Source organism: Phoxinus phoxinus (assembly GCF_949152265.1).
Source record: "Phoxinus phoxinus genome assembly, chromosome: 3".
In the NCBI taxonomy this organism is placed as follows: Eukaryota; Metazoa; Chordata; class Actinopteri; order Cypriniformes; family Leuciscidae; genus Phoxinus; species Phoxinus phoxinus.
Window position 1 is genome coordinate 45,047,992 of NC_136878.1, and position 13,700 is coordinate 45,061,691.

A 13,700-nucleotide genomic window follows, 5' to 3' on the forward strand; every position below is an offset into this window, starting at 1 on the left:
AGAACAACAAATTTTATACAGTTATTTATTTTATTTGGAAAATACCATGTACATAATAAGAAGAAAACTTTTTTGAAAAAGCTATTTTTTTTCACAAAAACATGTAATGCTTTGAAAGGACTGGAAATTATGTGTATATAATTTTAATTTTTTTTCCTGGCCGCTAATGTCAATGTGATAATGCGAGTATACATCTTGTTCTTCTGGCACTGAATACAAATTAATGAATAAATTAATTAAATAAATAAAAATCATCCCGGAAGTACGTCAGGGGGCACGGCGCGTCTAGTTTACCGCTTCCGCGTTTTTTAAACCAATCACACGCCTACTCTACAAGAGTTCGACCAATGAACGCTCCGATTGATATTTAAAAACCCAGGCAGCCTGACGTCAAGTTATTTATCTCAGCATGCTGTGCTGTTTATAATCCTATCGGTGTGTTGCTGGAAATCGAATCCAAGATGGGAAAAGGTAAAATAATAATGTTAAATTAAATTAAATTAGCATGTGACTCACAGACGTGCGTCCGTTTAGCGAACCCGTTTGTTTGTGAAAGACGATGATTATTAGAATCGATCCGATATTTAGTGACGCTTTGGCGTTGCTAATATTGTGTCGTTGTATTCGCGATACATTTTTGCAGCTCGAATCCTGACGTTAGTTCGCATGTTGTGAAGTAAGCTTTATTTATGTACTCCTTAGGCAAGAAGTCGAGCAAACGAAGACCTGGGGACGAGAAAGCTGAACAAGCTAAGGAAAACAAACACGGAAAGCCAACGGTAGGAGAGATGCGTTTGAAATTCTCAATGTATTGTGCTTAACGTTACTGATCGATATGTGATGATCACCTTGTTAAAGGGATTGTTCACCCAAAAATGAAAATTTTCATTTTCTCACCCTTATGTTGTTCATCAGACAGTTGACGGCACCCATTTATTTCCATACTAATTTGTAAGTCAATGATTTGATCTCCGACCTTCTTTAAAATCTCCCTTTTGTGTTCAACAAAAAAAAAAAAGAAACAAACTCATACAGGTTTGGAACAACATGATGAAGGGGAGTGATGACAATTTAATTTTTTTGGTGAACTATCCCTTTAAACAGTTGCTTAAAAATAAATTGATTTGATCAAATACCTATTTGTGTCTCAGACATGCCAGGTTCAGCTAACAATACATGGTTGTCTGAATCAAAGCAAGCCGCTTCGTAATAACCCACTCATCCCAATATTAGAAGACAATTCTGCAGCGGACACGAGCAAACAAAGTGAAGGTATTTGTTTATATCGCACTGAAGATGTACATTTATTTATCATGGTCAAAGTTGTTTTACTTACTACTTTCTTTCTTCTTTGGCTAGGCAAAGATGCGGATGAGCTCAATGCACCGAAACAAGAAAACACTGGCAAGATCCTTAATTGTGCACATCATGATCAGATTGAAGCGCCTCAGAAAGATTCGGGGACGAGGAAGCAAACTAAATCTGGGCAAAGAATGAATGGTGAAAAGTCAACCGACAGGAAGTACGTCTGATAAATTGTTAGTCTGTCGAGTTTGCTGTTTTATTAAACTGTTTATTTGTGGACACATCCCTTTTTTTTGTTAGCAGGATCATCTTACCATGTGTATTTATTTTTTTATTGGTTTTCAGATTGAAAGGCAAAGAGTCTGAACTCAATCGAAAGGTCACAGATTATTACCCTATTAGGCGAAGTTGCAGGAAAAGCAAAGCGGAGTTAAAGGTTGGTAAATTCTTCGTGTTTTAAAATGTATAGCTCTTATTTTGAAAAATTCATCTATCTATACATTTTAATTAAAATAATAATAATTCTGACCTGGTATTTTTCAACCAGATTGTCATAACTGGATTTTTTTTTTCTTTTATATCAAGAGCTAAATTTGGGCATGTTGTTTTAAAACAGTGTGAAAAGCAGCAGCACATTGATGATCTCCTCAGAAACGATGTGGAAGAGGGGCTCAAGGTAAGCCTTTAACAATGTTGTAACGTGAAACTTGTCATTCCTTGGTTTAAGCATCTGCTATTTTTAATCAGGTGAAATGTATTGAAGGAAAAGGAAGAGGGATTTTTGCAGACCGAGCGTTTAAGAAAGACCAGTTTGTAGTGGAGTACCATGGGGATTTGTTGGAGATCGCTGATGCCAAAGCAAGAGAATCTCAATACGCTCAAGATCCCTCGACGGGCTGCTACATGTACTATTTCCGCTACCACGACAAAACCTACTGGTGAGTGAGTTTTTATGACCTTGTTTCCAGGTATTAAAGGAACACGCTGACTTTTTGGGACTTAAGCGTATTCACCGTATGCCCAGAGTTAGATAAGTCCATACATACCCTTCTCATCTCCGTGCGTGCCGTAACTCCGTCTGACGTGCACACCGCTAGCCTAGCTTAGCAAAAAGACTGGAAGTAAATGGCTCCAGCTAGCATACTGCTCCCAATAAGTGACAAAATAACGCCAACATTGTCCTATTTACATGTTGTGATTTGTATAGTCACAGTGTGTACACATAACAAGGTCACACGAGACACAGCCATCTTCTAACCGTATACACACTGGGAACTATATTCTCAGAAGGCGAAGCTCTGCTACTTCTGCGGATTGATTAGTGAAGTCTCGTCTCCTCATCACGGGACTTCTCGCTTGTCTAACTCTGGGGGATACGACGGTGAATAAGCTAAAGTCACAAAAATGTGTTTTGGTCGATCGGATCACAAGTAGACGAGGGAGACGCATTCCTGTTTACACCTGGTGTTTAAATCCGTCTCTTTTGTCCACTTTCAACCACTTATTTCCAGATTTCTTTGAGGTAAGGGTCTATGGCTGGGTTAATGTATGGGGTTTTTCCAGATATAATGGATGAAATAAGCTTCTACTACACATCCAGAGATGATAGAAAAACACACAGAGAACATCAGCTTTAGTTTCTGCTCGGACAGTTGCAAGATCACATCGAACACTGTGAGTGCGTGTTTGAAATCAGGAATGGTGCGCGAACATCGTGCTTGGTAAGATTATTTTTGTTTTTGTTTCGTCTTCAAAGCAAACTTGGGTCTCCAGTCGACACAGTTTTAATCCCGTCTGGCTGGAGCGCTTCCCATAACGTTTGCTCATTAGGTCAGTAAGTGGAGAGTAGACTGTCTTTTGTGGCTGTTTGAACACATTCGATCACATGAGTGTTTACACTACGAAAGCAATCCGATTGATTTCCTCTGAAAGTGGACAACTCAAAACGCTTTACAGGGTTTACACGGGTCCTTGAAATCCTTGAAAGTTTGTGAATCTGAAAAAATAAATAAATTAAAGGCTCTGCAAAGTTTTTAAAAATAAACATGCATAGATACATGTCCTTGAAAGTGCTTGAATGTATTTTGTGCAAAAAACAACAATATATCATTCCCTCCGGTCTGCTAATGTGTTATGGCAACACTTCGTGGCCTATGCATACTAACTTTCTCACTGCGCGCCTCACAAGTGTTCAGTCGGCGGACAGCGAGTGGGTCTGTGTACAGGGAAATGACGATGCCACAGATGTGCTGTTCCTGGCTGTGGACAAACTACATCTTTGAATACGCTGCGAAAGATCCAGTCGTCAGGGAAAAATGGATGCACTTTATTTTTTGCGGACGTCCCAGTCACGGCAGTGTTCATTTAAGTTTTGTTCTATACATTTGAAGGATGACTGTTTTGAGAACAAATCCCAAAATGATGCTGGCTTTGCCAGAAAACTGTTGCTCAAAGATAAGTCCGTGCCGACTATTCTGGGCTCAACAACGACGACGCAAACTGTAAGTAATGTATTTAAAACTTTAAACTACTTTTTAAATAAACCTAAAATTCTCGGGACAGCAGCATGTGTCCAAAGTTTAATCTTAACCGTTCTATTTCATCAGATACGATCTGTAAACAGGGCTTTAAGTGTAAAATACCGAACTTGTCCTTTAAACCGAGGTCCTGACTCTCTGTGGTCATTAAAAATCCCGGCATCCTGGCCAAATTTGCAACTTGGCCTCTGTCCATCATGGCCTCCTAATCATCCCCATATATATATATATATATATACTGATTGGCTTCATCACTGTCTCCTCTCCACCAGTAAGCTGGTGTGTTGTGGGCGTTCTGGCATAATATGGCTGCCGTCGCATCCAAGTGGAGCTGCACATTGGTGGTGGTTGAGGACATTCCCCCCTTTGGTTATAGAGATGCACCGATTACAATTTTCTAGGCCGATTCTGATTTTTCATTGCGTTTGACCCGCCGATTTCATTTTTTCTAACCACTTTACAGCACACTATTTATTTTCTATATATTTTTTAAAAATGAAACGCCATATACTTTTACCCAAACTGAATAACAAAAACCAGTCTTCATTTTCTTTTCTGACACAGTCTGACTCATTTTCTTTTCTCCAGTTCTTGTTAAAACGCACTAGACATGCATATTCTGTGCATTTTGGGCACTTTTTGTGTGAAATATAAAAAAAATTGTCCATCAAAAGTGTGTCCATCAAAACACTGTATCCGCGCCACTGATCGCAGCGCAACGAGCACTTTGATCACTTGATTTAAAAATCACATATCAGTGACATGATGGGTTTTAACTTCATTCAGGAGATTTTGGGTAACTGCACAACTGACAGATGACTGAGCGCACCGCCAACTGTGTGTGTTGTTTGATTACAGTATTGAATTTAAGATGGTGTTAGACTGAATAAATGGTCTTAAATATCATCTGCATATCTCCGTTGTGTTGACTAAACATTAGGCCTTATCCAAGTTTATAATTGTGTATCTTTAATTTGATGTTACGATTTCATCGACACATTAAGTATAATTTCAATTGGTTACATATTTCTCATTCTTTAGACGGTTGTTGGAGGAGCAAGATGGTGTTGGAGGTGTTTGATGTTTTGTCAGATAAACCAGTCATGTCAGTCCTCAACAGTACACAAAAGTTGAGACTCAATCCTCTAATAGTGCAGTAACAGCCGTCATGCAATTGTTACACATAGTTGATCTCACCCAGTCTGCAAAAACATTTACAGTGAGCTCACACTCACAGTCACACACATGACATGGTCTGTCTCTCTATTGTTCTGCCTGTGTAGTTGAAGTAATACCGTCTATGTATTGAATGTAAACTGCGGCTGAACCCTAGTATGCTGCTGTTCTTGAATTCATACAAGTTATTGCTTAGCTTCAACACTAGTCTGTTTTTTTTTTTTTCCCCTCCGGTCTAGACTTGGTCTCGGTCTTGATCTTGACTTGGTCTGTCTTGGTCTCGATACCCTCTGGTCTTGGTAGTGTCTTGGTCTCGGTTTATGCGGTCTTGACTACAAGTCTAATCTCTAGTGCAAAGCGCTTTGAGTACCCAGAAAAGCATTATATAAATGTAACAAATTATCAAAAGATCTGAAAAAAACGCTTACATTTACCCGCCTACTCTCCCCTCGAAGAAATCAGGACCGAAGTGGTTGAAAGTGATTTGAAGAGACACCAGGTGTGAATGGGGTTGTTAGGCTTTTGCTTTGACTCTACTGCAAATAATTTCTCTATATTCCAAGTATAATTGCCTGTGCACTTTTCTAGTGTTGATGCTACCAAAGAAACCAACCGTCTGGGTCGACTGATCAACCACAGTAAAAATGGCAACCTTCAGACCAAACTACACGATCTGAACGGCACACCGCACCTCATCTTCCTGGCTTCCAGAGACCTGGAGGAGGACGAGGAGCTGCTTTATGATTACGGTGACCGCAGTAAAGAAGCGCTCGCTGCTCACCCCTGGCTCAAGCACTAGTTGTGTTGTGCTGATCGTGTGTAATGGAGTAGTGTGTTGTAGACGTGACATGTCAATAGTTGACTGTGATTGATGGTACCCTAAAATGAATTTGTCTTATGAAAGTTTAACTTTTAAACGAATACACCTTGGGTTAAGGCTGAATGATGTGAACCGTTTTGGCTAATTGTCGAACCACTTAATGGCTACGGAAAGTTCACTCAAAAATGAAATTTACTCACACTTATGATGTTTAACATTTTTAGGACTTGGTTTTCTTAAGAAGAAAACATTATATATTCTGAATTTTAGCTGTTTTTGTCAAATTTTCAAGCTTCAAAAAAGGATTATTGGATCAAAGAATATCATAATTCATGTTTTGCACAGGAAGGATCTGTGTAGACGTTTGGACTGACATGAGTGTGAGTAAAGGACAAAAGCTTCTTGTTTTGGGTGAGCTGTTCATTTTAATGTTTAAGAATATCAGTCTCGGACTTTAAGGATAAGAGAATATTCAAATGGGTGTAGTTACTGTACATTTTGTATAGGCTAAATTGTTTAATTGTGACGCAATTATACCACTTTTTATAAAAAAATTGTGAGTGGAGTTTTTTCTTTAACCTTAGTTGAGTTTTTAAGGATTTGCAGCATTAAGGCACGCATGTTTATTTAAAAATGAATGGTGTTAAATGTTCAAATGCACTGTGTAATGATTGTTAGGCAGTTCAATTTAATCATGAAACTATTCAATTTATTCTTGATATAAAACCCATTGCAATCCAAATAAAAATATATTAATAAACCCCATTGTTAGGTGCCAACGTAAAGGAGTGTAACGCTAGAAGACTGAGCCTTGTAAACACTTTTTACATTTATAAATTAATATTACTGGTTATTAAATAATTCAGTCATATCCTTTTTTTTTATGACCACATTTTTAATTGCATTTCAAACATTAAAAAAAATTGAGATATAAAACATCCAATAGGCAAAAAGCAAACAACTGACATCAATCTCATCAAACAAGTACTTTCTGGACTTCATAAAAAAAAGAAAAAAAAGCTGGATATTAAATGTGCATAACTGGTACATAATACTTGATTTTCATTTTGTCATTCGTCTTCCATTTCAACAGATTGAATATATCAGATCAAACAAGGAAAATTATTTTACATTATTTGATTTCTTATGTAAGAGAGATAGATACATATACTTCTCTTGTTTACATTGAATTAAATCATTTTAATCTTATGAATAATATATTACGCAACTCTGTTAAATCCAGGTTAACTCAGAAATCCATAAACAAAGTCCAGATATTAAGAACAACATATCATTGCAGAAAAAAACATACCTTTTATAATTGTCCAGAGGTCTAGTACTGCAAGCCGATAATAATAACAATACACTTTTACATTCATATGGCCCACAATTTTACTTCATATACCTTAGAGAGATTTATTAAACATTGTTACCTGGTAGGTGCTTTACCAAAAATTAAGTATTTTAGTTTAAACTAAAGATTATGGAATTAAACTTATTGAAAATAGTAATAGAAAGTGATATGCAAAGTCATATGGATAGTTTCTGTCCAAAAGCTTGGCCACAAATTCAGTCTGAAGGTGTTTTCTAATAAAGTACGATCTTCAGCAAAGTCTTAGAGCCTAAGTGTGCAAATCAATGCATTCAAGATAATATGCTTGCTTAGTATTGTCACCTAAATCAGTCCCAAACTGTGTTTTTGTGCTAATTGTTACGACTGAATTAAAACTGATTCGAGTAATGTCATACAGTAAAACATACTGGGGTAATGGAAGAATGGTGATGAAAATAATGTAGTAAAAATGCTAATGTATATTAGTTACATTTGTGTTTTTGACTTCTACTCATTCATGTTTGGCTTCACACTCAGTAATGAACTAAGTGAGAACAGTTATAAACACCAAGTTATAAACATACTCATTTAAAAACTAGGAGTGGAAGTTAGGCAAAGAATTTCCAGCCAGTAATGGGTCAGTGTTGTTAAAAAAAAGTCACTTCATCGCATCTCTCCTCACTTGTTCGGTTTGTTGTACTAAATCCTTCCTGGTTAGGTTTTGCAGATGACTACTTTTGTCGAAATGAGAACCTGAAAAAGAGAGAAATGGTTTGTTAGCCAGACAAAAATGCATTGTTTTTCAAAGCCGCTTGAAACGCTATGCATCATAATGATTCAAATGTACATGAAACTCGAGATAGACGGGCAAACTCCAGTGGGCAAGACTCCAAACCTCACACAACTGGTAAAGCCACTCACGTTAGTCTTCGGTAAATGAAAAAAGGTCAAGAAATTCTACAGGACTTTACAGGTACACACACACACACACACACACACACACACACACAGCAATACTGGTATATGTATTTTAAGCCATTTGTAAGAGAGAAAAAAAATGAACATATTAGAATTATTTCTGAAGAATCATATGACACTGAAGACTAAGATTAAAACCATCTATCATATCAACTATTTCTGCTAACACTTTATTTCGATAGTTAACTAGAAGCAAATTTGCAACTACATGTCAACTGACTCTCATTGGATTGGAGTATTAGTAGACTGTCGAGGACGTGCATGTTAATCAATGAGAGCTAACTAGAGATGCACCGATGCCTATTTTAGCCGAATCCGATTAAATTTTTTCTAACCACAACACAAATATTTATTTTCTGTATTATTATTTTTATAAAGCACCATACTTTTACCCAAACTGAATAATAAAAACAAGTTTAAATGGGTACATTTTCTAGAAATATTTTTGAGTCTTCATTTTCTTTTCTGACATCGCCTACTCCAGTTCTTGTTAAAACACACTCGACATGCAAATTCTGTGCATTTTGGGCACTTAGTGTGAAATCATATTTATTTTGTCCATCAAAAGTGTGCTTTCACTTTAATTGAGCGTGAGCAGCGCAGCAAAAATAGACTCGCGCCAAAACCCGTGCTTCACTGCTGCAGATCTACTTGTCCGTGCGACACTTCTGTCGCACAGCACTCCACTTTATTCCTATGGGTGACGTCATGTGACTGACGCACTCGCAAAGCATTCCGGGAAGGCGGCGCTGCATTTGAAAAACTGCTGCACGTCAAAAAAGCAGGCCGATGCCCATCTTTATGCAAATTCATCTGTTGAACGCGACGCAACTATCCAATAGAAGTAGAGCACATGGAGGGGGGAGGGGGGAGGGGGGAGGGAGGATTCTCTCGTGGGTCCTTTGTTCAACATTCGCTGCTGGCTCAAAACCACGCCCATAGCGGTAAACTTGAGGAACGCCCATCAAAGTACAAATGTGGGGAGGCGTTGCAACACCACGCAACAGTCGTGTCGCACAAGTGGATCCGCACCGTGACGCTCACGCGCTGCTCAGCTCGCGGTGTGAACGCACTCATTGATTAACATGCACGGCAAAAAAAATACATGCCGCTCACGCTCTCGGTGTGAAACAGCCATAATTCACAAGGTTTCCTACATGTGCGTTCCGTGTGCACGTGTGATGCTGCGCGATGTTGATCATGCGCCCGAGTGCATTTGACCGGCATATGTTAAACTGACCGGCCAATTCTGCCAATTCCGGTCACCAGCCGATCACTGCACACTGTGATTTTGGCCACGATTTGGTCGTCAGAGACAAATTTTGCAAATCCTAAAAGAATCCTTTGATCCTAGGCTAAAATCTGAAGTCTTTGATCGTTAGTTAGACATGCTCACCGACAGCCGATTAATGACCATTTCGATAAAATTTGACCTCCGACGAATTTCTAGCAGTTTCAGAAGATTTGACTCAGTGTGACTTCTACGACGACCGTCAAATTGTCTTCGTTTTTTAAGACAAGCCATGACCAAAATTAACGTTACCTTTCTTTATAGCCATCAGTTCAATCCCGCGTGTAATGCAGCTCACATCACCGAACGCGTCATTGATTGATGATGTAAAACTCCAGACTACTTTTCTTGCGTGCGTCCATTTTTAATGCGTCTTGACTGCCGTACAGTCTGATATTAATGACAACTGAGATCTTACAGTGTCACATGGCTTACAGCGAGGGTCGTGTTCGTGCAGTCTGACGAGCAACAATCGGTAAAGAACTATAATAAATCGCAGTGTGTCCACCCGGCTTAAGTAACTTTGCAACTACAACTTATTCTACTAACCCAAACCTTAACCTAACAGTCTACTAATACTGGAATGAGTTAGTTGACATGTAGTTGCAAATTAATGAGAGTTCGTTGACATGTAGTTAGTAGAACGTCGAAAGTGGTATATCAAAATAAAGTGTAACCCTATTTTTAATTGCTACTTTTGGTTGAATAAACTTGATAAGTATAATGATTTGAATATCAAAACAAGATAGACCTGGAAATGCACAGAGCTCATCGTGCAGAAATTGGCAAACACTCACAGTTTCTGAATGGTGCTCTTCTCTTTGTTCTCTATAATACTGGAGGGTTCAGGTTCTGACCGAGGAAGCGTGTCCAGGTTTATTTCCACCATGCTTTGCTCTGACCCGAGGACCCCACTGCAAGCACATCAGACGCTACATTTGACCTCATGTAAATCCAAATCTATATGCATGTCTTTCTTCTGAAAAATAATTTGTATTTTGAAGAACATTGGACCTTACTGACTTCCATTTTCATATTTGTTTCTCAGCAAACTTGTCAATCAACTCTTTACCTCTTGTAGAGCTGTAGTTCCTCTTGGGCCACCATAAGCTGGGCTTTGAGTTTGTTTCTCTCCTGCAGAACCTCCTTTAACTCCTGCATGGTGAATCGTGGTCTGTTTGGGTCTTTTAAGTCCACAACCAGTTTGTTTGGCCCAATACTTTCCTATAAAAAAAATTATACATTGCATTATGTATTTAGTAAGTGTTTGCACAAACTGGAAATAGACCCTTTTAAATAACAGTCAAAATATTCAGTCTCGTTTGTTACAAGACTAAAAGGTTGAAAAAATAAATAGCCTGGATGTTCACAATAAGATTAGTAGCGTATATGATACATATATGAGCATATGATGACAATGTTTTGAGTGCACTATCCATTTGAGTTATATAATGAGCACACTCAGGTCCTCAAGAAAGCCGCCCGAAAAATGGAAAGCAGCTGGAAGAAAACAAAACTAGAGGTATTTCGCATAGCGTGGAAGGATAGTGATACTGCATACAAAAAGGCATTAAAAACTGCTAGGTATGCTTACTTTGCAACTCCCTTAGAAGAGAACAAACACAACCCTAGATATTTATCTGATACATTGGCTAAATTAATGAGAAATAAAGCTTCAACTTGAGACGTTTCTAAACAGCACAGCAGTAATGACTTTCTATACAAGATTCATACTATTAGAGAGCAATTTATAACCATGATGCAACCGTCTACAGTATCATCAGATTTCGTGCTATAGACACCCTGAGGAACAAGTCAACAAGTCTTTGATATAGGAGAGGAAGAATTGTCTAAACTCGTTAAATCATCTAAATCAACAACATGTATGTTAGACCCTATACAGACTAAGCTACTAAAAGAGATTCTTCTAGAAGTCATAGCTCCTCTTCTTAAAATTATTAATTCATCATTGTCATTACAGTACGTACCAAAAACTTTTAAGCTGGCTGTTATTAATTAATTAAATTAATTCTAGAGAACTAGTTAAAAACTGACCAATGAATTTCCCTTTTTGGTAAAAAATACTAGAAAAGGCAGAATCCTCACAACTGTGTTTCTTTTTAGAAAGAAATCATATCTGCGAGGATTTAAGTCAGGATTTAGACCGTACCACGGAGACACCTCTCATTAGAGTTACAAATGGTTTGCTTTTATCCGATCGTGGTTGCATCTCTCTATTAGTGTTACTGGATCTTAGTGCTGCATTTGATACTATCGACCACAATTTTTTTTGGAATAGACTCAAAAATTACTTTGGCATTAGTGGAATTGCATTGGCATTGTTTAAATTATACTTATCTGACTGTTATTACTTAGTTTGTAGCAGTAAACAAACAGATGTCTTATCAATCACACGTTCAGTATGGAGTACCACAAGGCTCAGTACTAGGACCGTTGCTTTTCATCTTGTACATGCTACCCTTGGGAGATACAATTAGGAAGCATGGCATTAGTTTTCACTGTTATGCTGATGATACTCAGATCTGTATTTCTTTGCACCCTGACGAACGGAATGCATAGGCTAGTTAATATTAAAAAATTGGATGACTAGTAAATTTCCTACAACTTAATTCAGAAAAAAACAGGTTTAATTATTGGACCATATAACCTAGAATACTGTCCAACACTTGATAGCTGCTCAGTTACGTCTTCGTCGTCAGTTAGGAACCTGGGCGTGTTATTTGATAACAATCTTTCGTTTGAAAGTGACATTTCTAACATCTGTAAAACAGCATTTTTTATATCTTAGATTATGACATATGCTCTCAATGACAAATGCAGAAAAGTTAGTTCATGACCTTAAGGCTAGATTATTGTAATTCTCTACTTTGTATTTGTAATGCATTATATATATATATATATATATATATATATATATATATATATATATATATATATATATATATATATATTGACAGAGAATTAATATGATTAATTGCATCTAGAATAAAAGTTTATGTTTACACGTGTGTGTGTGTGTGTGTGTGTGTATTATATTATATATGTGTGTATATACTGTACACAGACATAATCATATAGGTTATATATAATATATAGGCTAATATACACGTGGAAACACACACTTTTATTTTAGATGATTAATCGCGATTAATCGATTTGACAGCACTAATATATATATATATATATATATATACACACATGTCTCTGTGTATACAGTATACACACACATATAACAAATAATATTGTGTAAACAACACACACTTTTATTTAAGATGTGATTCATCGATTTGACAGCACTAATGCATGCATAATCGATTCAATACCTTACGAATTTTGCTCTGAACTTTACATGAACCCACTCACATTGTTAGTATTACCACTTGAACCTTCTGCTACAACTCTGTCCATCTCTCGCTTCATATTATCCATCTCCATCCTCAGCTCCTCCATCGACAGATTGTACTTGTTCACCATCGACTCAAACATCTCCAGCACACGGACGATTTTGAACTGTAAATCCGAGAATTCCCGGCCACCTGTGTTGACTTTTAATAAATCTCTGCCGATCACGTAGGAAATGTCATAAACATCTTCAACAGTCATTTCCAACACGTCCTTGTCGAAAGCCTCCATGGGGGAACTTTCCTGTCGCCCTTCCATTCTGTCTCAAAACACAGTAACTTTCCCAAAGATATGGCGAGTCCAGCTGATCTCACTGTCCCAATGTATTCACAAATTACCCGACAACTTCCTCCTCCAGACTGGCTCATCTACTTTACTGCAACTTCGAGCGTTTGATTGACGTGTTAACCAGCCAATGGCAGAGTCGCTCCATGAACAACACGGTTAATGAAGCATGAGTGATTGTTATTCCGCTAATAGAGCTGGTAAGTCCCGCCCCTTCCGAAAACCCCGCTGGACCTCAAAGTTGAAAAACCGTCAATGCAAGTGAATGGGAGAAAATAATTATTTTCTGGTCCCGTTCGAATTGTGCCATGAATGTGAACATATGTTGTCTGTGAATTTTTTATATAATCTTTCGTGTGAAGAATGCTACGACTTAGCGGGTAGAAGTTTGATACGGGTAGACTTTGTGTGAGAGCACTTTGTGGACTACAACTCTTCGCTGCTTTCGACGCGTTTGAAACGTCAACACCACTAGCTCACGGCTCTAGCTCATGGATCCCGCTAGACATGGCTGTGTCTGGTGCACTTCACCGCCTTCTTTCAGGGAGAGGA

The 13,700-nt window shown here is 37.9% G+C and overlaps 2 protein-coding genes across 2 annotated transcripts; one reads left to right on the forward strand and one right to left on the reverse strand.

The window, feature by feature from the left end:
- The first annotated feature begins 334 nt into the window (after window positions 1-334).
- kmt5ab (lysine methyltransferase 5Ab) lies at window positions 335-6,746 on the forward strand. The gene is made up of 8 exons (XM_079606449.1): window positions 335-471; window positions 703-779; window positions 1,152-1,272; window positions 1,360-1,522; window positions 1,651-1,741; window positions 1,922-1,981; window positions 2,053-2,243; window positions 5,607-6,746. The coding sequence occupies exons 1-8, from the start codon at window positions 462-464 to the stop codon at window positions 5,815-5,817; spliced, it is 924 nt and encodes a 307-aa protein (XP_079462575.1). The 5' UTR covers window positions 335-461; the 3' UTR covers window positions 5,818-6,746.
- Window positions 6,530-13,303, reverse strand: rilpl2 (Rab interacting lysosomal protein-like 2). Its single transcript, XM_079606461.1, has 4 exons — window positions 12,825-13,303; window positions 10,513-10,664; window positions 10,238-10,354; window positions 6,530-7,924 (listed from the first exon to the last, which is right to left on the reverse strand). The coding sequence occupies exons 1-4, from the start codon at window positions 13,119-13,121 to the stop codon at window positions 7,903-7,905; spliced, it is 588 nt and encodes a 195-aa protein (XP_079462587.1). The 5' UTR covers window positions 13,122-13,303; the 3' UTR covers window positions 6,530-7,902.
- Window positions 13,304-13,700: the final 397 nt, after the last annotated feature.

Excerpts from the sequence above, each read along its gene's own strand:
- kmt5ab (XM_079606449.1), top strand. Across the intron at positions 1,742-1,921 it reads AAAGCAAAGCGGAGTTAAAG|TGTGAAAAGCAGCAGCACAT; the intron begins GTTGGTAAATTC and ends GTTTTAAAACAG. Across the intron at positions 2,244-5,606 it reads TACCACGACAAAACCTACTG|TGTTGATGCTACCAAAGAAA; the intron begins GTGAGTGAGTTT and ends GCACTTTTCTAG.
- rilpl2 (XM_079606461.1), bottom strand. The coding sequence starts at position 13,121 with ATGGAAGGGCGACAGGAAAGTTCCCCCATGGAGGCTTTCGACAAGGAC. Across the intron at positions 10,355-10,512 it reads GAACTACAGCTCTACAAGAG|TGGGGTCCTCGGGTCAGAGC; the intron begins GTAAAGAGTTGA and ends ATGTGCTTGCAG. Across the intron at positions 7,925-10,237 it reads AAGAGCACCATTCAGAAACT|GTTCTCATTTCGACAAAAGT; the intron begins GTGAGTGTTTGC and ends TCTCTTTTTCAG.